At 43.9% G+C, this 21,037-nt stretch overlaps 3 protein-coding genes and 1 pseudogene across 6 annotated transcripts in view; 2 read left to right on the plus strand and 2 right to left on the minus strand.

The window, feature by feature from the left end:
- LOC134292290 (zinc finger protein 709-like) overlaps positions 1–4,506 on the minus strand; it is a 45,661-nt pseudogene extending 41,155 nt beyond the window's left edge.
- LOC134294949 (zinc finger protein 208-like) overlaps positions 1–21,037 on the plus strand; it is an 81,277-nt gene that overhangs the window by 23,847 nt on the left and 36,393 nt on the right. Inside the window, exon 3 of the mRNA XM_062966888.1 lies at positions 12,618–13,457. Coding sequence (XP_062822958.1) covers positions 12,618–13,457 — 840 coding nt within the window. The remainder of the gene's footprint in view (positions 1–12,617; positions 13,458–21,037) is intronic.
- Positions 1–21,037, minus strand: part of LOC107983865 (zinc finger protein ZFP2) — a 114,829-nt gene that overhangs the window by 13,209 nt on the left and 80,583 nt on the right. Inside the window, exon 1 of one of the 2 annotated variants that reach the window (XM_062966874.1) lies at positions 19,656–20,622. In XM_062966874.1, the coding sequence (XP_062822944.1) occupies positions 19,656–20,622 (967 nt within the window). Of the gene's footprint in view, positions 1–16,879; positions 20,905–21,037 lie in introns of those variants that run through there. The other variant, XM_062966873.1, reaches the window with a different exon arrangement.
- Positions 5,545–9,630, plus strand: LOC134294947 (zinc finger and SCAN domain-containing protein 18-like). 3 transcript variants are annotated; one of them, XR_010001550.1, is made up of 2 exons: positions 5,545–6,444; positions 6,612–8,572. XR_010001550.1 is itself a non-coding variant. In XM_062966886.1 (2 exons), the coding sequence occupies exon 2, from the start codon at positions 8,709–8,711 to the stop codon at positions 9,183–9,185; it is 477 nt and encodes a 158-aa protein (XP_062822956.1). In that variant the 5' UTR covers positions 5,652–6,444; positions 8,581–8,708; the 3' UTR covers positions 9,186–9,630. The 3 variants fall into 3 exon arrangements, 1 of the variants encoding a protein (XP_062822956.1); XR_010001551.1 differs by having other exon boundaries at positions 6,762–8,572; XM_062966886.1 differs by lacking the exon at positions 6,612–8,572 and adding an exon at positions 8,581–9,630 and having other exon boundaries at positions 5,652–6,444.

A 21,037-nucleotide genomic window follows, 5' to 3' on the forward strand; every position in this document is an offset into this window, starting at 1 on the left:
AATAAATAAATAGTCCCCCAATTAACCAGAGAATTTGTTGATCACATTCACAAGGACTGCCAAAGGGGTTCCTAAGACCATCAGAAATATGTGTTTTCTGATGGTCTTTGACAACACCTCTGACATCCCCCTCGTGAGCTACCCAGGGGTCCCGACTCCCTGGTTGAGAAACATTGATTTACACTGTTACCCTATTGCATATGAAATCTGTTATAGACAAAGACAAAGAGGTAACTCTGAAAACAGAAAAGGAAGAAAGAGGAGAAACAAGAATGAATGGGGAAGCTCAAATTTTGAAATCGAAGATAAAGTGAAGTTCTTCTTGTGACGAAATAGGTACAGTCCCAATGCAATCGTGATTTGTAATGTTCTGGATTAGAGAGAAAAGAGAAAGGAAATAAGGAAGATTTTTCAGTGAGACCTTGAATTGAACAGAAGTCAAAACATCTTCCTGAAGCATTGCCAAATAGAGGAGCTTGTTTAGAAAAGACATTTATTTGAAAACTTATCACAATATGACATCTATTGGATGAAAGTGGTTACATAACAAATCCAATGTTCAGTTGAAAACTCCTAAAATGGAGAAAGGAAAACAACATAATAAGATATTGGCTAAACATACAGAAGTTATGAAACCAGTGGAAATTTTGAATGGATTAATCGATAGTGCCAACAACAAGCTAGATCAAGTGAATACTATCATGAAGAATTCTCTAGTGGCCCCCAAAGAAGGACAATTGAAACTGAAAAAGTTTCCAAAAGTTTCTGGGCCAAATTAAAGGTGCAGGTTATCTATATATATAAAAGAGTAATGGCATCACGGCGACCCACAAAACAACAAAACTACAGGCCCCCCAACCTCGAAATTTGACGACACAACCCATCATCCACGCCTCTAGGTTGATACAACAAAAAGAAAAGAAAAATAAAGTCCTAATTAGAGAGAGAGGAATAATTGCTTTTATCCAATTGCTGCCCGTTAGAAGGCTAAGCTCCTCCAACTTGGTCTCCTAGCAACCCAATAAAAAATAATAAAAAACATTAAAAAAATAATTAAAAACACTAAAAAATTAATATAATAAAATACCATAATAACAAAAAATAACTAAAAATTATACAAGAAAATAATAAAATATAAAAAATAAAAAGATAACTTACAATAAAATTAATTAAAAAATACAAATAACGTCAAATAAAAATTACACAACAAATCTTAACCAACACCACCACCACTTTGCCACAGCAACGCATGGCCGGGCACAGCTAGTTACCTATAAAGCCTTAAACGGTTCAGGACCTGCCTATCTACGTGATCGCTTCCTCTCCTACGAACCAACGCGAATCATAGAATCATAGAATAATAGAGTTGGAAGAGACCTCATGGGCCATCCAGTCCAACCTCCCGCTAAGAAGCAGGAAATCTCATTCAAAGCACCCCGACAGATGGCCATCCAGCCTCTGCTTAAAAGCCTCCAAAGAAGGAACCTCTCCCACAGTCCGGGGACCCCCTAAGATCATCCGGGGAGGCGCTCCTCTCGCCCCCGCCTTTGTCTCAAATGCGGCTGGTGGGGACGAGGGAGAGAGAGGGCCTTCTCGGCAGTGGCCCCCATCCCGGCTCTGGAACTCTCTCCCTAAGGAGATCAGGTTAGCTCCTTCCCTGCCCATTTTCCGCCGGGAATTGAAAACATGGTTGTTCCGGAGCGCATTTGAATAAATAGGCCCAATAGAGCGGTTATTAGAATACTTCTTTATGTTTTAAAAGCGTATGGCACTTTATCGCGGTTACTTATTTCCATGATACAGCACTTTATGAAACCTGTCCCCACTGGTTTGCTTTTAATTACTCTGATTTTATCTGCTTGGATTTTAATGTATTGTCCATATTTTATTTTGTGTATCGTTGGAATGTTTTAAGTTTCTGTCAAATATGTTGTGTTGTTGTTTCGGGCTTGTTCCTGTTGTGAGCCACCCCGAGTCCCTTCGGGGAGATGGGGCGGGATATAAAAATAAAGTTGTTTATTATTATTATTATAGCTGGAACAAGAGAAGCCTCCAATTTAGTTGGAAGATACCACAGAAGAGATCTGGGGCCAGAAGAAGAGGCCAAACCAAATCTCTTCAAAAAGAGCTGGAGTATACAAGGAGACACAGGTTGTTCAGACCTCTGAAGCAAATGCTGAATGCCGCACAGGAAACAAAGGCCAAGAAAGAGACCACAATGCCTTTAAACAAGAATGAGCGAGATTATATTCTTGAATGGTGAAAGCAGGACGTAGTGAAAGCAGATATTAAAGAAAGGAGAAGTCCAAAAAACGATGAGTAGTTGGAACTAAAAACGCTGATCGGAAGATAAAAAAAGAAAAAATGGGCTGAACAAGAGATCAAGAAGAATGAGATTTTCAAATGTGGTGCTTTAACAGATGATTGTTTTATATCTGTTTTAAATAGTATGGACAAACCCCTCATGTAAGAGACATTAGTTCATAGAAAGGCTGTGTAGCGGGAAAGGGGGGTGAAGGATAATGGTATCTATTAATTCGTGTACGTATAACACTAACTTACTAACAAACAGATTTGACTAATAATCTTCTAAAATTCATTTGGTAATAAATACAACGAAACCACAGTTTTCTTTAAAAAGGAGCAAGTTGCCAGGAACAATCAAGAAGAACTTAAGAAATGCCATTTCCTAATGGATTCCATCACAAAAACATGGGAAAAGTTTCTCAAACCCAAAAACTTGGTTTCTGCGGGAGGGACATCCTGCTGTAGCACATTTTGCTCTGGTTTTTCAATAAATTCCTCATCACCAGGTCTCAACCAATTCAATTCTCACTCCTTTGTGGCAGCCACAAAACCAAGTTTTCGGAGTAGAGCAACTCCTTTACAAGTAAGGAATGCACAATAAAACAGGAAACAATACTTTCAAACCAGGAGCAGAACATTTTTCAAATTTTGTTATATTGTCATTTACCTTGTGTCACTTGTGTCATCTTTTAACTTGTTAATTGGAATTGGTATGTGTTCAGTCTATTTCAATTTTAAATAGCCACAGCTCACCTGCCCACCAAGCAGGACGAAAGGAGAAGTGTGAGTAGATAAATAGGTACTGCTTTCAGTGGGGAGGTAATAAAGATGTCCTTAAGGACATTGATCGGGAAGAAGCTCCTCAACATGGAAGATGAAGTGACAGAACCCCCTCCCCCATGTCCAGTGTTGAGCACAGCCTCCAAGATGCCGAAAATAAGATGGGAAAAGTTGTTTTTACCTGTGTCTGCGTTGTCTGTCCTTGTTAATTGTAGAATCAGGCACTGAATGTTTGCCGTATGCGTGTTCTGTAAGCCGCTCTGAGTCCCCTTCGGGGCGAGAAGGGCGGGGTATAAATACTGAAAAGAAAAGACAAGCAATTGAACCAAGATCAAATACAAGAAGATGACCGAAGAAGAAAGGCAGGATGATGAGGTTTAAAAATAATGGACAATAATATAGAAGACTGATCAACTTTTGGGGGGATTCTTTTTAGTAGTTTAAGCAATGGATGTCAAGATAAGAGAGATTAAAAACTGGGAGTAATGCAGTAACACGTGGAGTATTTGAGAAAGTACGAAGCAGTGATCCAAGGCGGATTTATCCTTACGGAATCCAGTTTGCTCAGGGCTGATGGTTTTGTTCTGGTCCAGCCTGGTCTACAACTTTATCAATAGGAATTTTGCACAAAGCTTTCCAATTACCGATAGAAGGCTAATTGGCCAGTAATTGGAAGGATCGGGAGGGTCACCTTTTCTGTAGATTGGAACTATAATGGCAAATTGCCAGTGGTTTGGTAGGATGCCCGTGTTGTTAATGATGGTGAAGACTGCCACCAAGAAGAGGGTCCACCACTCAGGATCCGATGTCAGAATCTCCGGGATAATTAACTCCGATCCAAGTACTTTTCCATTTTTTAGACCAACGATCAGGTCTGCTCCTTCCCTACTGAAACAGGGGGCCAGTCGGTCAATTCAGGAGAATCTATCGCTTTTTTTTCGTGTCAGGAGCAACCCGAGTTGCTTCCGGAGTGAGAGAATTGGCCGTCTGCAAGGACGTTGCCCAGGGGACATTGCCCGGATGTTTTGATGTTCTACCATCCTTGTGGGAGGGAAGCTTCTCTCATGTCCCCACATGGAGCTGGAGCTGAGAGAGGGAGCTCACCCGCGCTCTCCCCGGGTGGGATCTGAACCTGGCAGCCTTCAGGTCAGCAGCCCAACCTTCAAGCCACGAGGCTTTTATCCCCTAGGCCACCGGAGGCTCCAAAATCTACCCCTGAGCTCTGGGTTTCTAACTCATCCACCCGAAAGAGGTTGGAAAAAATGACTATATCCGTTTGAGGGAGAGACTTATTTATTTATTTATTTACTACATTTATATGCCGCTCTTCTCACCCCGAAGGGGACTCAGAGCGGCTTACAATTCAAATGTACATACAATATATTATTAGCATAGCACAATATAAGCCATTAAATTACTATATTGTACTATATAATTTCATTGTAATATTATTAGTAATATTACATTTAATATATAATATATAATTAATATTATATTATATTATTAATTAGTATAATATTGTATTGCATTATAATATTATTATCAATATTACAAGTACGTACAATATATTGTCTATTTATAAATTATTGTATATTATATATATATGTATATAAAATTAGCACAGCATGTTGCTATGGCACAGGAGACAAGATGGAACTGCCTCCCTGGCTCTTCCCGTTGCTCTAAATTTACATCATTATCCAACATTCTGGATTATCCAACGCATTTTTGTCGTCAATGTTTTCAATACATCGTGATATTTTGGTGCTAAATTCGTAAATACAGTAATTACTACGTAGCATTACTGCGTATTGAACTACTTTTTCTGTCAAATTTGTTGTCTAACATGATGTTTTGGTGCTTCATTTGTAAAATCATAACCTCATTTGATGTTTAATAGACTTTTCCTTAGTGCCTCCTTATTATCCAACATATTCGCTTATCCAACATTCTGCCGGCCCGTTTCTGTTGGATAAGTGAGACTCTGCTGTATATCCGTTTGAGGGAGAGACGTATTTACATCATTGAGGGCGGCTGACAACAAGGGCACCATCTGACGCCTTGAATGCCTATAAAAACAAAGCCACATTTAAGTTAAGACTGAGGGTGAAGGTTGGGCTTGAACTGCAGACAGGCCGCAGAGTCCCTGGACAGACAGACAGACAGACAGGCCGCTCCCTCCCAAAGGCCGAGAAGAAGGAAGGAAGGGAGGAAGGGAGGGAGGCCTGAGGGCAGAGGGGGCGCCCCACTCACCTCCTCTCTCTCTCTCTCTCTCTCTCTCTCTCTGAAAGGCCTCCTCCTCCTCTTTCCTTCCTTCCTTCTGACAGGAAAGAGCGCCGCCCGCCCCCGCCCACCCCGAGTCTTCCCGCCTCTCGCTGCACTTCCGCCCTCAAGAAACATGGCGGCCGCGGGCAGGATTCCCACAGAGGGGCGGGGCCCGAGACAAGCGGAGAGGCAGAAGCGGACAGACACGCCCCTTCTTTCCTTTCCTCTCAACGCCCAGCGTCCGCCAATGAGAATCCGCCTTCCTCTCTGGCGTCATCGGTCTCCGGGCAGGAACGCCCCCGCCCCGCCCCCCGCCCCGCCCTTCTGCCGTTAACGGTCACTCCAGGAATCGGCCAATGGGAATCGTCCTCGTCTCTCCGCGTCACCCGTCTCCGGGCAGACTCGCCCTGGGCCGGACTCTCCTGGCCGGCTCCTCATGGCAGGCAGGCTGCCCGAGGAAGCGCCGGGTGAAGCGGGGAAGGGGGGGCCAGGCCAAGGAGCGGGAGGCGCCTCTGCGTGGAGATGGAGATGGAGATGGGCGGGGAGGAAGGGAGGCCGGAAGGGAGGCCTTGAGGCGAAGGGCCAGGCAGGCCAAGGCCGGAGGGGGGCGCGGGGGGAGACTCGGGGACCCACTCAGCCCCCCCCCCCCGAACACGCACACGCACACTCACCCCTCCTCCTCCTCCTCCTCCTCCTCCTCCGCTTCCTCCTTCCTCTCCCTCCCGCGCTCGCTCTGACAGGAAAAGGCGCCTCTCGTCCTGAGTCTCTCTAGGAAGACGCCTCCCTCCTCGGTGGACTTCCGCCCGGGCTCAACATGGCAGCCGCGGGCACGATGCCCAGAGAGGGGCGGGGCTTCTCGGCAGTCGAACGGAGCTCTAGACAGAGAGAGACGCTCCTCCTTTCTTTTCTTCCCAACGCCCAGGGTCCGCCAATGGGAATCCGCCTCCCTCCCTGACGTCATCCGTCTCCGGGCAGAATCTTCCCCGGCCCTTTCCTTCGCCGTTCCGCCATGAACGGCCATTCCCGGGACCTGAGGGCCAATCTTTACCTCAGCTTGAAGGGTGGAAAGAACATTGGATGCCAAAAGGAAAGGTAGGATTGTTTGGAAGAGTGAATGTGATGGGTCTGCTGTAGAACGAAGGAGGTCTCTTTGAGAATAGGAAAGAAGTGTCTCCGTGTCTTCTGTGATCCCAAGAAAGAGGGAGGGAGGGCGGGAGAGAGGCCTGGCCTTGGTTTTGCCTTCACGTCCCTCTCTTCAGCCCAGGCCCCGGGATGAGAGACATGGCCTCGGGGTTGGGGAGATCCACAGGGCCTCGGAGACAGAAGCGAACGCCCTCTTCTCCTCAGGACCTTCTGGCCTTCCCAGGAGATCCGGCCTCCTTCCCGCCTCCTCTTCCCGTTCTTTGCAGGCATTTCATCTCATCATCACGACTGCCAGATGGATCCCAAATATCCGCTCCATTGGTTAGTCAATTAGGATTGTCTGGATGATAATTCACTATGTTACATTTTCATCTTTTCTTCTTTCAACACTACACAAATATGTGTTTCTATATATGTGTCGCTCTAAAATATCTAATTAACGAGGCTTGCCACCTTCTATATTCTAATCAAAGAGTGTTGATAGGTCAGTTATTCAAAGTCTCTTGAATAAAGAGTTTAGAGATAGTACAAAATGTAACTGTATACTATTAATAATATTTTACTCAACTGATCCTGCCGTGGTCATCTTCCTTTATTTACAGTATTTATATTCCGCCCTTCTTTCTCACCCCGAAGGGGACTCAGGGCGGATTACAATGAACACATATATGGCAAACATTCAATGCCAACAGACAAACAACATTCAGTTTTAGACAGACACAGAGGCATTTTTTAACATCTTTCCAGCTTCACGATTTCCGGCCACAGGGGGAGCTGTTGCTTCACCGTCCATTGGTGGCTGTTCTTCCTCTTCTTTTCCTCGTGAGCAGTTTTATGGTGTTGTAGATTAGTTAAATTAGCCTCCCGCATAAAGCGTCCCTAAATTTTCCCTACTTGACAGATGCAACTGTCTTTCGGGGCTGCTAGGTCAACAGCAAGCCGGGGCTATTTTTTTTTTTTTTATGGTCGGAGGCTTAACCCGACCCGGGCTTCGGACTCATGGCCTCTCGGTCAGTAGTGATTTATAGCAGCTGGTTACTAGCCAGCTGCGCCACAGCCCGGCCCCTTTGCTTCTTTGTGAATTCAATGAAGGGCGTCCATTCTTCTTGGAAGTCTCTGTGTATTTGTTTGTTGTACAGCTAAAGTTAGTTTGTCCTATTTGGCCATTTCAAAACCTTTTGTCATCCAGTTTTCTGGTGTTGGCATGTCTTGTTGTTTCCATAGTTTTGCGTATTCAGTTCTTGCTTCTGTTGTCATATAAAGAAAGAGTCTTTCTTGATGTTTCCCAGTAGAAAAAGTTCTGGTCTTAATGGGATTTTGTACTCTAGAATAGTTTCCATGTCTCTGTGGATTTTTATTCAGAATTCGTTAGCTTTTGGACAAGTCCCAACATATCATATATCTCTCTCACTGTGTGTGTATTTGAGAGTTTTTCTGGAGTTATGTACCATCTATGTATTATTTTGTAGAAATTTTATTTAATTGTGTGACTCCTTGTAAATTTTAGTCATTTTTACCAGAGCTCTTCCCATTCTCATGGACTTATTGCCCAGCCTAGACTTTTCACCCACTGACTCATAGGTTCTTTTATTTCTCCATCAATTGTAAAATCTTTCAGAAGAAATTGATGCAGCTTCCCAGTTGGCTTGTTTTTTTGTCTGTAGCAGTTGGTTCCGCTGATTCTCCGATTCTTGTCTACCCATTTTGTTGTCTAGACGGAGTCTCTGTTGGAGTCAGTTATAATGAAACCATGTCATTGTTGAGTCTTCTTTATGTTTATTTATTACAAAGAAACAAAATTACAATATTACAACATTTCTACCCCGCCCTTCTCACCCATCAAGGGGACTCAGGGTGGCTTACAGTATAAAACACATATATCAAATAATTACAGTCACATTTCAAAATTCCATTTAAATTAAGTTACATTCAGACCTTCATAAATATACATTTAAATAAACATTCAAGGTGCATTTCAAGTACAAACCGGGTCTGTCATTATACCTTGGATCATATAGTTGCCATTTCTGCTGCTACTATTGCTCAAAAGCCTGGTCCCACAACCTTTCTGCCTTTCTTTCACAGAGGAAACGGGATTTTGGGCCGAGAATCTCGGTGTAGAGCCTGTGGAGGGATTTCTTTCCCTTGAAAGAAAGAAGAGGGAGGAAAAGCATCTTGGGTACGGTTGGGTTCTTCACCAGAGCGGTTCCAACATGGAGAGACCCAACTCACGTGGGCCTGAAGCAGGACCTGGGAGCAGTGGGGAATCCTGGGAAAGAACCAGACATGAGTCCCTGAGTGTGGACCTTGACAGCTCGGACACACAGCGCCAGCGCTTCAGGCAGTCCTCCTACCAAGAGGGTGAAGGACCCAGAGGGGTTTGCAGTCGTCTCCACGACCTGTGCCGCCAGTGGCTGAAGCCAGAGCAGCACACCAAGGCCGAGGTGCTGGACCTGGTGACCCTGGAGCAGTTCCTGAGCATCCTGCCCCCAGAGATGGGGAGCTGGGTCCGAGAGTGTGGGGCAGAGACCTGTTCCCAGGCGGTGGCCCTGGCGGAAGGCTTCCTCCTGAGTCGGGCCAAGGACAAGGAGCAGGAAGGACAGGTGAGAGCATTCCCTCTGGGTTTCACTAACCTGGGGACTGATGGACAGGTTAAACGACACCCTGCCTTTCTTCCAAGATGGGACTGATGTGGTAGATAAGCAAGGCCCTGCTCCCTCGGCCTCTCTCCCCACCTGCTCTGCCCCTCCATCTCTACCGTCAGCTTGGTTGATGCTCTGCTCAAGATAGAACATAGACAATGATGGGAGGGGAGGGGGCATTGGTTCCAAACTAGGTTGCCATCTCAGAGTTATTCTTTCCAAAAAAGGTCTATAGGTCTGTGATGTTTCTGAACATTTCCCAAACTCCTTCTGGAATGCTCTGTGCTCTTCCAGGCCCATAATAATAACTCCATGGAAGTCCCTGCACCAGAGGAATCTCCACCAGACACCACCCAGAGTCTCAGGCAGAAGGAGCTGAAGCGGGAAGGAGACGGGGCTGCCGCCTTGCAGGGTGAGAAGGAACTCTTCTGGGAGTTTTGTGGGTTTCTGCTTCAGGGGGATGATAAATAAATAAAATTATTGTTGGACTTGTTGTTGTTGTTATATGTAGGCATTGGGTTGCTAACAGTGTGATTTCAGTTTGATTTGCAGTTTTCTTTCTTGCAATAGGACTGAAAATGCAGCCCTTCAGTGTCTTCCCAGGTGGGACCCTGAGCTGAGCTGAGCCCTGAAACTGAGCTGGAAGACAAACAGACAGCAAAGAATCACTTTAGTCAATTGAAACACCAAGCCCAGTGCTACTCAAACATCCTCACAGCAGTGCTTGCGAGATAAAGTCCTAAACCCTCACATTGTACATCTTCTTGGGCTGTTGAATGCGCCTGTGTTCTTAGGGCCGTTTCCTCATCGGTCTCTTTATAGGACTGCAATGGTCACCTCTGAGGCCTGTTTCTGTGACCAGCTTTCCACCCCTTGCTCTCTCTCCAGGGTCTGGAATGATGCTGTTGCCGAATCCTCAGCTGTTTCTCCCCCTTTGCGATGGAGTGGGACTGAGTCAGGTAAGCAGAAGGGTTCCTGGGAGAGGAGGACTGGGCCTGCCGGGGTGCCTTTGGTTCCAGGCTTAATGCCCAAATATCTGTTGAAACAGACAAGATTGAATGTGTTTCCTTAGAAGAGAAATACTGAAGGTACAATTGCAAACAGCACCAACAAGGAGGGAAAAAATGAAGAGAAAAGTAAAGAAACTAGAATGGATGTTCAAAGAACTTTCAAAGGAGCTAAGATTGAAAAGGTGACATGTACAAGAAATGGAAAGGGGGGGGGGGTCACAAAAGAATTTGAACAACTAACCAGCTTAAGTTGGGAAGAGGTCTAACAATCTAAATCAGAAATTCAATACCGTTTGGACAGAACAGAATAAGACAAACAGAAGGAGGTATGTCGTCTTGAAGTCCAGTTTTTTGGTGCCTTGGAGGCTGATGTTCTGCTCAGATTCAGTCACAGGGGTGCTGTTGCTTCATTCTCTATGACGAAGAGCCATCAGAACTTCCTCCTTCCACCTTCCTCTTGGCCACCGCATTTCTGGTCTTGTTCTTTATGGTGTTTTAAAATACCTCCCCCACAATTTGCGTTACCTCATTTCTCTATTTACAGCTTGTGAACTGTTTTCGAACTGTTTAGGTAAACAGTGAGCTGGGCTGGAGGTCGAGCGCTCACCCCCGACTGGGCTTCGAACTGGCCACCTTTCAGTTGGTAGATCTTAGTACTGCTGTTGATTTACCAGTTGTGCTACAGCCCAGCCCTAAGGAATTTGTTCCTTCCACGGAGGAATTTTTGAAGGAAATTTACCTGCCCAGGAAAGCGGTTTTGTTGCTAGACAATGCCTCAACACACCCTGATGCAGAGGAGCTTCAAGAGGGGGACATGAAGGCGATGTTTCTGCCACCGAATGTAACCGTCATATGCCAACCGATGGATCAGGGCGTTTTGGAAGAGCTCAAAAGGAACTATTGCAGGAAGCTATTCTCGGCAAGGATAGAAGAAATGGAATAAGTTGTTAGGCCTCTCAGGATCTAACACAAGGATAGGGTTTGGGCACTAGAAACCGCAATGACACACATCAAGCAACAAGAAGAAGCTCCGGGGATGGACATAAGGATGCCGCAAAGATGGCGAGACTTGGCAGCGGAGAAATGGCAATTGTTGGAAAAGCAGGCAAAGGTCACAGATTTTAAAAAATCTTCACAAGACTGAACTTTTTATGGATTTAACTTCCAACAGTGTTTTATGCAATTCTATATTTATAGTCAAGTTTTTAGTAATAAATATTTTTTGTAGTCAATGCTTTCAATACATTGCGATGTTTGGTGCTAAATTCGTAAATACAGTGATTTCTCCATCATGTTACCGTGTATTGAACTGCTTTATCTGTCAACTTGTTGTAAAACATGATGTTATGGTGCTTAATTTGTAAAATCATAATGTAATTTGATATTTAATAGGCTTTCCCTTAATTCCGCCTTATTATCCAACATTTTTGCTTAGCCAACGTTCTGCCGGCCAGTTTATGTTGGATAAGTGAGACTCTACTGTTGTACTCTGAAATTAGGTATGGGATCTTCTACGTTGGAGCGGAAAAATCCAACCTTAAGGGAGCATGGGAAAAGAGAACTGGGATTGGGGGAGAGAAATAAAAGGGAGGGAACGATGGTGAAATGGGTGGTAGTTGGTAAAGTCTAAAGCTAGAGAAAAAGGCAAGCATTTGGATGTGAAGGGAAAAGGCATCCATTCCCCAGAGAGAAGGAGACGGAATAAAAAGCCGGGCTGGGCTGAGCAACAGGGAGCCTCTGGAGCGTATGTTACTCATCTCTCTCTTAGAGGCTCCAGGCAGACAACCAGGGTCCATCTTCACTGAACAAGGGGAGGGGAAAGGACAACATGTATATCTTCTTTTCCTCCATGTTTATGTTGTCTTAAGGATCATTTCAATCCACTCCTTATCCCACTTCCTTTGAGTCTTTATGACGCACACTGAGGAATGATTTTTTATGTTCTTCCTCTTCACAGTAGATAACGGGGAGAAGAGCCATGTATGCACCAAATACAGGAAGCATTTTGGACACAATGGGGGCCTTCGTCGAGACCAGCAAGCCCACAGAGAAGATGGAGGTTCTGCCAGAGAAAGGCCCAACAAATGCATTGTATGTGGGCAATGTTTTACCCAAAATGTGGCACTTGTCCTTCACAAGACACTTGATGTTGGGAAAAGCCATCTTAAAGGGAAAGTATCTGCAAAATGTGTGGTGAAACACAAGAAATTTCACACAGGTCAGGAACAATACAGATGCCAAGAGTGTGGGAAGTGTTTTGCTTCCAGTTCAGCCTTGGTGAGGCTCAAAAGACTCCACACAGGAGAGAAGCCACACCAATGTCAGGAGTGTGGGAAATGTTTTGCTGAAAGTTCAGCCTTGTTGAGCCACAAAAGAGTCCACACCAGGGAGAAGCCATACAAATGTGAGGAGTGTGGGAAATGTTCTGCTTCCCATTCAGACTTGTTGAAGCACAAAAGACTCCACACAGGAGAGAAGCCATACCAATGCCAGGAGTGTGGGAAATGTTTTATTTGCAGTTCAACCTTGGTGAGCCACAAAAGACTCCACACAGGAGAGAAGCCATACCAATGCCAGGAGTGTGGGAAATGTTTTACTTGCAGTTCAACCTTGGTGAGCCACAAAAGACTCCACACAGGAGAGAAGCCACACCAATGTCAGGAGTGTGGGAAATGTTTTGCTGAAAGTTCAGCCTTGTTGAGCCACAAAAGAGTCCACACCAGGGAGAAGCCATACAAATGTGAGGAGTGTGGGAAATGTTCTGTTTCCCATTCAGACTTGTTGAAGCACAAAAGACTCCATACAGGAGAGAAGCCATACAAATGCCAGGAGTGTGGGAAATGTTTTGCTGAAAGTTCAGCCTTGGTGAGGCACAAAAGAGTCCACACAGGAGAGAAGCCATACCAATGCCAGGAGTGTGGGACATGTTTTACTTGCAGTTCAACCTTGGTGAGGCACAAAAGACTCCACACAGGAGAGAAGCCATACCAATGCCAGGAGTGTGGGAAATGTTTTGCTTACAGTTCAAACTTGTTGAGCCACAAAAGACTCCACACAGGAGAGAAGCCATACCAATGCCAGGAGTGTGGGAAATGTTTTGCTTTCAGTTCACACTTGGTGAGCCACAAAAGACTCCACACAGGAGAGAAGCCATACCTATGCCAGGAGTGTGGGAAATGTTTTGCTGTCAGTTCACACTTGGCGAGGCACAAAAGAAGCCACACAGGAGAGAAGCCATATAAATGCCATGAATGTGGAAAATGTTTTACTCAGAGTTCAGCCCTTAACCAGCACCAGAGAACACATACCGGCTAAAAAACAGCCATTGTGTGTAAATGTCTGATTTCAAACTTTGAGAAGTTCTGCGTCAGATTTGGTGGAGTCCCCGTTCTTGTCATTTGAACCTGTAAGTTGGAGGTCTGTTCTCTGGAGCAGCAGAAAGCAAGCTCTGTGTGACAATCCCTCAGAGCAGTGGTTCTCAACCTGTGGGTCCCCAGATGTTTTGGCCTTCAACTCCCATAAATCCTAACAGCTGGTAAACTGGCTCTGATTTCTGGGAGTTGTAGGCCAAAACACCCGGGGACCCACAGGTTGAGGACCACTGCTTCAGAGAGTTAAATATGATTGTCTTGTCCCCTCGCCTGAAAAGAAATAAACCATATGTGATTCCATCAGTTGTTCCTCTGGGATTAGTTTCCAGCTCCATTTCCACCTTGGTTTAAATGTCCAGTTTGTGAACGTTGTGCCCCTACAGAAACATCCTCTGTTTTCCTCTTTAGTCAGGACTGGTCAGCTTGAATATTGTAAATAGCCGTTATGGGAGGGATCCAGAGTTAGCCCCTTCCCTTTAAGACAGTGGCTCTCAACCAGTGGTCCACGGACTACCAGTGGTTCGCAAGAACTAAAATACGGTCTGCCTTCTAAGCTTCCCTTCCTTTGCTTTCTTTTTTCTTGCCCTTCCTTCCTTCCTTTTTCTCTTCCCTTCCCATCCTGCCCTTTGCTGCCTTTTCTCTTCCTCTTCCATCCTTTTTTTCTTCCCTCCCTTTTCTCCCCTTTGCCTTTTCTCTTGCCCTTCCTTCCTTTTTTCTTCCCTTCACTTCCCTTCCTTTTCCTTCTTTTCTCTTGCCCTTCCTTCCTTTTTCTCTTCTCTCCTCTTCCCTTCCTTTGCCTTCTTTCCTTGCTTTTTCTTGCTCTTCGCTTGCCTTCCCTTCCTTTGCCTATCATATGTTATGGACTGGAGTAGAGTACAATATTTGTCTCATTTGATGCCTTATGAACTTGAATGCAAACTATAATTGTTTTTATTAATCTGTTTATCCTATTATATTATATTATTGATGTACTCTGATTGTTGTTTATGTGAGTTTAATATGTTGTAAGCCTCTTTGGGTCCAGTGAGGGAGAAAAGCAGGATATAAATAAAGATTCATCATCATCATCATCATCATTATTATTTTCTCTTGCCATTCTTTACTTCCCTTTTTCTCTTCCCTTCCATCCCTTTGCCCTCTTTTCCCTTGCCCTTCCTTCCTTCTTTCCTTGCTTTACCTTCCCTTCCCTTCTTTTCTCTTGTCCTTCCTTCCTTTTTCTCTTCTCTTCCCATATATTCCTTTGTCTTCTTTTCTCTTCCCCTTCCTTCCCTTCCCTTCTTTTCTCTTGTCCTTCCTTCCTTTTTCTCTTCTCTTCCCATATTTTCCTTTGCCTTATTTTCTCTTCCCCTTCCTTCCTTCCCTTCGTCTTCTTTTCTCTTGCCCTTCCTTCCCTTTTTCTCTTCTCTTCCCATATATTCCTTTGTCTTCTTTTCTCTTCCCCTTCCTTCCCTTCCCTTCTTTTCTCTTGTCCTTCCTTCCTTTTTCTCTTCTCTTCCCATATTTTCCTTTGCCTTATTTTCTCTTCCCCTTCCTTCCTTCCCTTCCCTTCCTTTGTCTTCTTTTCTCTTGCCCTTCCTTCCTTTTTCTCTTCTCTTCCCATCCTTTCCACTACCGAGAAGGAAGGCCCTGTCTCTCATCCCTGCCAATCATGCCAGCGAAGAGGGCGGGATTGAGAGCAGGGCCTCTCCAGACGGTCTTAGACTCCGAGATGGTTCATAAGGGGAGAGACGTTTGGACAGGTAACCCATCCAACACAGGCTGTGACCCTGTGCCCTGTTTGGCCTTGCGACTGACAAGGAAGACCTCTGCGTACAGATGACATTGAACTCCAAAACTTCAGATGATCTCTCCCAACGGCTTCATGTAGATGTTACACAGCGTGGGAGACAGTATTGAACCCTGCGGGGATTCTGGCAAGGGATTCTGCTTTTCCTGCCTGGCAGAAGGGGGTTGGACTAGATGGCCCTCGTGGTCTCTTCCAAATATACTATTCTGTGAATCTCTGATTTGGGTAAGAAGGCAAGGGCCTAGAGAGATGGGGGGGTTCCTCTCTCTGGGTGACCCCAAAAAGGGGCTGGAGAGCGACCTGCGGAGGATGGTCTGGCTGGTGACGCTGCTTGGAGAGAATGGGGCTGGACTCCACGACCCACGGGATCAGTGGTTTCATGGCGAAAGAACACACATCTCCTCCTCCTCCTCCCAGTCAGTTTGGGTTGTGTGCTGAGGGGCTAATCATCTTCAGACCACGCAGGAATAAACCACCAAAGCACCCCCAACAGATGGTCATACCATCTCAGCTTAAAAACCTCCAAAGGAGACTCTTATGGACTCCCGATAGGAGCAGACTCCACTACTGAACAGCTCTGACCTTCAGGAAATGCTTTCTGTTGTGTAGGTGAGGCCTGCACAACTAGTCAGTGTTAATGAGTGATGGAAGGAAAGGAGAAGCAGAGGAAAACACACACACAAGACCCCTGCTAGACAGGCAGGTGAATTCAGTCCTCTCACGGCCTCCTCCAGCTATACAATGGGACAGACTGTCTCATAGGCAAGGAGTGGATTCCAACCCCCAAAACACTGCAGAGTCCTGGTCACAGTTTCACAGCCTCTGGCCTTGTAAAGTAGTTCGTCTCTGAATAAACACTCTTGAGTTCTGACTTTCATCCAAAGTCCTTGGAGGTTTTATTCTTGATTTATTCACTACTTATAACTATTTACAGGTCTTCTGTTAATATACAAAGATACACAATAAGAACGAGTAAGGGCTGTTGGAGAGTGGCCTAGGCTGCCTCAGAGTGTGGTGGAGTGTCCTGCTCTGGAGGCTTCTCTGCAGAGGCTCTCTATCAGGAGTGCTTTGATTGTGCCTTCCTGCATGGCAGGGGGCAGGACGGGGTGGCCCTTGGGGGTCTCTTCCGGCTCTAGGGTCCTAGGAGTCCATTCCAGGAGGAGGCAACACGGGGTCTCATGGACACGCCTTTCCTCTCCGTCCACCTCTCATCCTGACCACGGCCAACCCTTTTGGGATCCAACATTTCCTTCCTGCCGAGGGAGAAGCCCTTCCTTCTTTCCTCCAAGTGAAACATACCCAGCTGTCTCTCTCCGCCCTTCTCTACATCCCGTCTCTGGAGATATTCTGACCTGTCAATATCCGTCTTGAATTGTGGGACCGAGACCTGGAGACAGGGTCATTCCAGGTGAGTCTGACCAAAGCAGAAGAAAGGAGGCCGTGACTTCCTTGGATATAGACAGAATCCTCCTATCGGGACAGCCTGGAATCACATTGGCTTTTATAGCTGCTACATCATAATCTGTTTTTAAAAATAATTTCTGTTCAAAGACAAGAAAGAAAAACAAATGCATATTTATACAAATTACAAATACATTTATTATTATTTTTTTTAAAAATCGTACATCCTTTTACAGCAGCCACATAATATTCAGTACAATCTACAATACATTAACATTTGGCATCTACTGTTATTTTCACGCTTATACAGATTTCTTACCCTCACCACCGTGTTCCCTCCCCCAAGTCACTTTTTTATTTATCATCTGTCCAAAATTTCTTTTCATTCCCTCTTGAGGAGGCAATTCTGTCTTTCTTTTCGAATCCTCTTCCAATACATTTTCTCCAGACATCATCACAACCACTTTGTTTCTAAATCCCTCTCCACGTCAACCTATCATTTCTTCCCAGTTTCCATACTTCCTTATACCATTCTTCTATCTCTATATTTATTTCCCTTTTCCAATTCCTTGCTATAAGCAGTCTTGCAATTGTTAATGCGTTTGTTATCGCATCTTTGTCCTCTTTTTCCAACTGTTTATTATTATAGAATGAGAATAAAGCCATGCTAAGACTTCTTTCTATTTGAATGTTCATTGTGTCTATCTCTCTTAATACCTTTCCCCAGAAATTATTTACATATTGACACTGCCACCACATATGTATGTATGTTCCCGATTCTTGGCATCCTCTCCAGCAATTGTTTGAGTAGTTTTTATTTATATTTCCTATTCTTATGGGTGTGAGGTACCATTTCCATATCAACTAAATAATAATTTTCTTTAACACATATGGATATATTTTTCAAGTGTCTTTGTCCCCAATGAAACCCCTCTGTTTCATTGATTTTCATTCCTATATCTTCTTTCCAAATCTTCTTGAAGGTGTTATTCTTTACTTTTCCTTTGTTTTTTTCAATTAATATTTTAGAAATTTTACTGGATATTCCTTTCAAATTTTTATGTTCCTGATCTTTTCTTTCTTCATTCCAACCTTTAGCCAATCCCCTATTTTATCTAAGTTTTTCCCCTTAATTTTTTTATCCATCATATATATATTTTATTTTTTGGAAATGTCTTTTCCATTATAATTGGGGTTATTATTGAGCCATCTGTTATTAACTTTCTCCTGTATTTGTTCCATATTTCTAATGCATTACTCAACATTGGGTTCCCAGTTTACCTTATTTTTTTTCTCATAAACTATTTTAAAACCTATTCCGAATTTCTTCTTCTGCTTTTCCTGAATCCATTATTAACTATTCTACATCCTCCTTTTCATCATTCCTTGTATAACCAATCTCAGTCTGTTTGCTTTATAATATTTTTTGATATGAGGAAGCGCCAATCCTTCTTCTTTTTGAGATCTGTTCTGTAATTTGTTTAGTCAATTTCTTTGACTGCCATTACAGTATTTATCATTTGTCCAAATGAGTCTCCTTTGGGGTGGAGAAAGGTGGGGTAGAAATGTTGCAAAGAAATAATGTATTCAACTCTTCTTCTGTAATCTGAAATGGCATTATAAATATAAGGTATATGTAAGTATAAAGTTTATCCTCAGAAGCATTTTCATTTTTAGTATTGCTGTCTTTCCAAACCAAGATAGATGTGTATTAATTTTTTCGAACTATTTTCCTCAATGCTACTACATTTGCCTCTTCTATTTCTTTTAAGTCCTTTGTTATACTTACTCCCAGGTATATTAATTTGTTCTTGATTCTAATTCCCGTATGGCTGTGTTCTATAAAGTCTTCTTTCTTTGTATAATATAAACCCGTTGTTTTCCCAAATATCTTTCAATGATCCTTTCTCCTATCCATTTGACCTACCCAGATATTTAATCAATAACAATGTGTCATCAGCAAATAAGCTCACCTTCTGCTTTTCCTTTATTCCTACACCTTCTACATTCTTACCTTTTTGGATGGCGTTTGCACATAATTCTATCACCATAGCAAATAAAATGGTTCTAATCATCCTTTTATTCTACTTCCCATTCCAAATTAATTCATAATCTCACTTATTATCTGCCATGCTACACAATCAAGGCATTAAATATATCTAATGCTAGTATCCCCACTTTTAACTTCCTCTCTTGAGACACACATATTTTGTTTAATACTCTTCCTATCAAACGTGACATTTGTCTTCCTTTTACAAACCCAGATTGATATTTTCATATATACTTGTACATGCATTTATTCATTCTTCTCTCAGCCTTCTCTTCTGCAGGCTAAACATGCCCAGGTCTTTAAGCCGCTCCCCATGGGGCTTGTTCTCCAGACCCTTGATCATTTTAGTCGCCATACTCTGGACACCTTCCAGCTTTTCAACGTGTCCTTTCAATTGCAGTGCCCAGAACTAGACACAGTGTGATTCCAGGTAAAGTGGTCTGACCAAGGCAGAATAGAGGGGGAGCATGACTTCCCTGGATCTAGACACTCTGCCCCTATTTATGCAGGCCAAAATCCCATAAGGAGGAGGGAGCAAGCTTGTTTTCTGCTGCTCTGCAAACTAGGATGCAGAATAATGGCTTCAAACTACAGGAAAGGGGATTCCACCTGAACATAAGGAAGAACTTCCTCACTGTGAGAGCAGTTCAGCTGTGGAACCTTCTTTGGAGGCTTTTAAGCAGAGGCTGGATGGCCATCTGTCCGGGGTGCTTTGAATGGAATTTCCTGCTTCTTGGCAGGGGGTTGGACTAGATGTCCCATGAGGTCTCTTCCAACTCTCTGGTTATATGATTTTGTGATTTCTTCCCCTTCCACTTCCTGTTCATGTCTCTTTTGAGTCATAGTCGTTAGAAGTTCTTTGGACAAACATTCTGGCTTCTTGGCACTTGTCCTATTTATGTGGCTTCTCTCCTGTGTGAATCTTTTGATGGGTACGAAGATTCGAACTGTTACTGAAGTTCTTTCCACATTCCATGCATTTATGTGGCTTCTCCCCTGTGTGAGTCCTTTGATGGGTGCGTAGACTTCCACTCTGACTGAAGCTCTTTCCACATTCCATGCATGTATGTGGCCTCTCTCCTGTGTGCATCCTTTGATGGTTACGGAGATCTCGATTCCGACTGAAGCTCTTTCCACATTCCATGCATTTATACGGTCTCTCTCCTGTGTGCATCCTTTGATGGTTACGGAGATCTCCACTCCGACTGAAGCTCTTTCCACATTCCATGCATTTATGTGGCTTCTCTCCTGTGTGAGTCCTTTGATGGGTGCGTAGATTTCCACTCTCACTGAAGCTCTTTCCACATTCCATGCATGTATGTGGCCTCTCTCCTGTGTGCATCCTTTGATGGATACGCAGATGTCCACTCTGACTGAAGCTCTTTCCACATTCCCTGCATGTATGTGGCTTCTCTCCTGTGTGAGTCCTTTGATGGGTGCGTAGATTTCCACTCTGACTGAAGCTCTTTCCACATTCCATGCATGTATGTGGCTTCTCCCCTGTGTGAGTCCTTTGATGGGTGCATAGATTTCCACTCTGACTGAAGCTCTTTCCACATTCCATGCATGTATGTGGCTTCTCCCCTGTGTGAGTCCTTTGATGGGTGCATAGATTTCCACTCTGACTGAAGCTCTTTCCACATTCCATGCATTTATGTGGCTTCTCCCCTGTGTGAGTCCTTTGATGGGTGCATAGATTTCCACTCTGACTGAAGCTCTTTCCACATTCCACACATTTATATGGCTTCTCTCCTGAGTGAGTTCGTTGATGTTTAGCAAGAGAACTTCTCTCAATGAAACATTTCCCACAGTCCTTACAATTATGTCGCTTCTCCCCTGTGTGTGATTTTGACAATGAAGTTTCCATTTTTTTAACATTTATTATTCTAATATTATGCCTAAAGTTCAGAGATATGGACTCCTGAATAGGACATTTCCTCTTCCCAGTCTCTGTATTGCTGTAGCCTTATTTTCTCTTTACCAACCCCTCTTTTTACAGCACAATCCTCCCTTTCCTTACATTTAAAGGTATGTAGCTTGAAATATAATTTCTCCAATTTATTTCTTCTTCTTGTTAATCCTGCGTATTTTCCTTTCAGACGTAAGGTAAACGGCAATGTTTTCTTCATAAGGTTCGTTTAGAGGTTACCTGCGAGATGAATAAGAGGAAAATCTTATTAGGAGCAGAGTACAGAAAGATCTCATTGAACATGAAGAACAATAGCCTAGTGCTGTAGCAATCACAGGGGAAGAGGGGAGAAAGACTGGCCCAACTGGTAAGA

The sequence above is a fragment of the Anolis carolinensis genome, unplaced genomic scaffold (genome assembly GCF_035594765.1).
Source record: "Anolis carolinensis isolate JA03-04 unplaced genomic scaffold, rAnoCar3.1.pri scaffold_38, whole genome shotgun sequence".
NCBI classification, from domain to species: Eukaryota; Metazoa; Chordata; class Lepidosauria; order Squamata; family Dactyloidae; genus Anolis; species Anolis carolinensis.